The sequence below is a fragment of the Olea europaea genome, unplaced genomic scaffold (genome assembly GCF_002742605.1).
Source record: "Olea europaea var. sylvestris unplaced genomic scaffold, O_europaea_v1 scaffold14623, whole genome shotgun sequence".
NCBI classification, from domain to species: domain Eukaryota; kingdom Viridiplantae; phylum Streptophyta; class Magnoliopsida; order Lamiales; family Oleaceae; genus Olea; species Olea europaea.
In genome coordinates, this window is record NW_019232175.1 from 1 (window position 1) to 2,727 (window position 2,727).

Sequence of the window (2,727 nt, forward strand, 5' to 3'; positions counted from 1 at the left end):
ACTACAGCACTTTCTGAAAAGCTTAAGGACGAAATGAATTTTTCCAAAATTTTCAAAAATCATAATTTGAAGTCATGGGAATATTTTTATGATGTCTCATAATGAAAAGAGTGAGGTTGAGGGGTTTAAACCTAAAAATAGGTCCTAAATGCTGTACGTGCAAAATTTAGTGCCTAAATTGTAAATACTGATGATATATTTTAAGAAGGGAAAGTGATGAAGATTATTTAGTAAGAATTCAAATTGAACATCTTTTGACAATTTTGAAATATTGAGGAACTAAAATGAAAATTAATTTTGGAGTAGATTTTGTATCTAGGAAATATATTTAATTATTGAAGTTGGAGAGATTTTTATATCACTATTGAGTTCGAAGGTTGCTCGTATTAAATCATGTTGAAATGGCTCCATTGAGTTTATGGTGAATTGCAATCATCTCACGAATTATTTTTCAATATTAACAAGGGATGAGTATTATAGGGGAAAAACAAAAAGAGTCGGTTTAGATTTCTTTAGAAAAAGTTTTGAAAAAGATAAATTTTTGAAGAATATGCTATTAAAAAGTAAGAAATATTATGACTTTATATACAAAATTATTTTATTTATTTAAAAATAAATTCTAAAAAATATATGTAACCAAGCGTGACAAATCAAGAATCACACATCACCCCCACCATAATATATACATCAAGTCAGTGGTAGTCACAAGAATATATTACTATTACTGTAATATTATAGTGCACACCTACTACTGCAAGTCATGATGAGAGTGTGTTACCTTTTTCTCAGAAAAGAATTTTCAAATTTTAAAAAATTGGTTAAAACAGCTCAGAGTCCAACCAATCACTGCCTTTTTTTCCTGTAAATCCTACAAAATTTCAAGCCCGTTTCTACAAATTTTTATATAACGCCAAAAGTTTACAGTCCGGCATTAATTTTCCGGCGACGGTTAAATTCCAAGATTTCCAGTTCCATTTTCTTGTATGAACTGAACTGATTCTGGGATATCAGGTGCAGAGTAATTTTTTCATTGAAAATCAAAATGTTATGCAGGAAGAGCTCAATTCTGAATGGGCGTGGATCTGTTTCCGTGTACCTTAATGTATATGATCTGACCTCCATTAATGGCTATGCTTATTGGCTTGGCCTTGGAGTCTACCATTCTGGTGTTCAAGGTCAGTTTTCTTTAGTATCTTATTTTCAGTTTTAATCTTTCTTTTTCTCAACTAAGTCAGATCTAAATTTGAATTATTATTATTAGGAACAGTTTGGGCATGTTTGGGTGAGCTTAATAGCTAGTAAAACCCACTTTTAAGTAAGTTTTTGTTTCCTATATGTAATTGGAAGATGACACTTATTTGGGCAGTAAGCTCATTTCCAACTTCTATGTCAAGTTATTATTATTATTATTATTATTTTTTTCCCAAATTATATTGATGAGTATTTTTTCTGTAAATAGGAACACTATCCTTGTTTCTTGACGAAACAATACTGCGCATCAAACATATTCCACCAGTTTATTAATTTGTAAATAGGAACACTATCCCTTATTTCTTGACAATACAATGTTGCGTATGGAATGTGCCCAACTAGTTTATTGATTGCCTTCTTTAAATTCTACGCCTTGTTCCTTGAAAATACAATATTATGTATCGAATATGCCCGACTATATTATTGATATGTAGTAGGAGTATCCATTGTTTCTGGACAATACAATATTGCATATTGAACGTGCTGACTCGACTAGTCCTGAACAAGCTATCCCTTGTTCCTTGACAACACAATACTGTGTGTCAAACAGTACCTACTAGTTTATTAATTTGTTTGGTGGGATTTTGCTAGTTCATGGAGTGGAGTATGCATTTGGATCTCATGAGTACCCAACAACTGGGATTTTTGAAGGGGAGCCAAGAAAGTGTGAAGGATTTACATACAGAAAATCACTTTTGATTGGGTGGACAGATATGACTAGAGGGGAAGTGAGGGGTGTAATGGATGAACTTGCAGAAACATATAAAGGAAATGCATACAATTTGATTTCAAAGAATTGCAACCATTTTTGTAATGATGCTTGCATTAAGCTCACTGGAAATCCTATCCCAAATTGGGTTAATCGGCTTGCTAGAATTGGTAAGCACTAAATTCCCCAATTTTATCTTTTTACAATTTGAATTTCAATATTTGAAAATCAAGTTGGTCGAGTTGAATGGAAAAGAATAGTGTTATATAGCACTACTGGTATTTAACACCAATTTAGGTGACAGTGGGTATGCTAATTCATTGCCCAATGAAATTGAGATATATTCTGATTCATTAAACAATGAAGCATAGTGCCGCATGGATGTAAATGCTATTTTTTAGTTCATAATTGAGACGCACAATTAAGTTACCTTGTTTTTGTTGCAAAGTATTGAGTATATTTGCCTACGTCTTCTAGGTTTGTTTTGCAACTGTATAATTCCAGTGAATTTGAATTCAACAAAAGTTGGGAACCTCAAAATGGAAGACAAGGTTTGTGAAGCCGAGAAAAAGAAACTTTGCAGTCGAGTTTCGTCGTCATCTAATTCATCATCATCATCATCATCGTGTTCGACAACCCGAGGCAGTCCAAGCAGAAGCTCTTTGCCTCCATCTTCTGCTTTGATTCTTGATTCTATTCAATGATTCAAATCTCAATGAGAGTGGATTTACAAAGACAGATCCTTGTTCCTTCCCTTTTTTTTTTTT

At 32.6% G+C, this 2,727-nt stretch overlaps 1 protein-coding gene across 1 annotated transcript; it reads left to right on the forward strand.

Moving 5' to 3' along the window:
- Positions 1 to 717: 717 nt before the first annotated feature.
- Positions 718 to 2,721, forward strand: LOC111376162 (deSI-like protein At4g17486). The gene is made up of 3 exons (XM_022999103.1): positions 718 to 1,175; positions 1,843 to 2,130; positions 2,438 to 2,721. The coding sequence occupies exons 1-3, from the start codon at positions 1,043 to 1,045 to the stop codon at positions 2,662 to 2,664; spliced, it is 648 nt and encodes a 215-aa protein (XP_022854871.1). The 5' UTR covers positions 718 to 1,042; the 3' UTR covers positions 2,665 to 2,721.
- The last annotated feature ends 6 nt before the right edge of the window (positions 2,722 to 2,727 follow it).

Coding starts and splice junctions, on each gene's coding strand:
- LOC111376162 (XM_022999103.1), top strand. CDS start 1,043: ATGTTATGCAGGAAGAGCTCAATTCTGAATGGGCGTGGATCTGTTTCC. Junction 1,176..1,842: donor CTACCATTCTGGTGTTCAAG/GTCAGTTTTCTT, acceptor GGATTTTGCTAG/TTCATGGAGTGGAGTATGCA. Junction 2,131..2,437: donor TAATCGGCTTGCTAGAATTG/GTAAGCACTAAA, acceptor TACGTCTTCTAG/GTTTGTTTTGCAACTGTATA.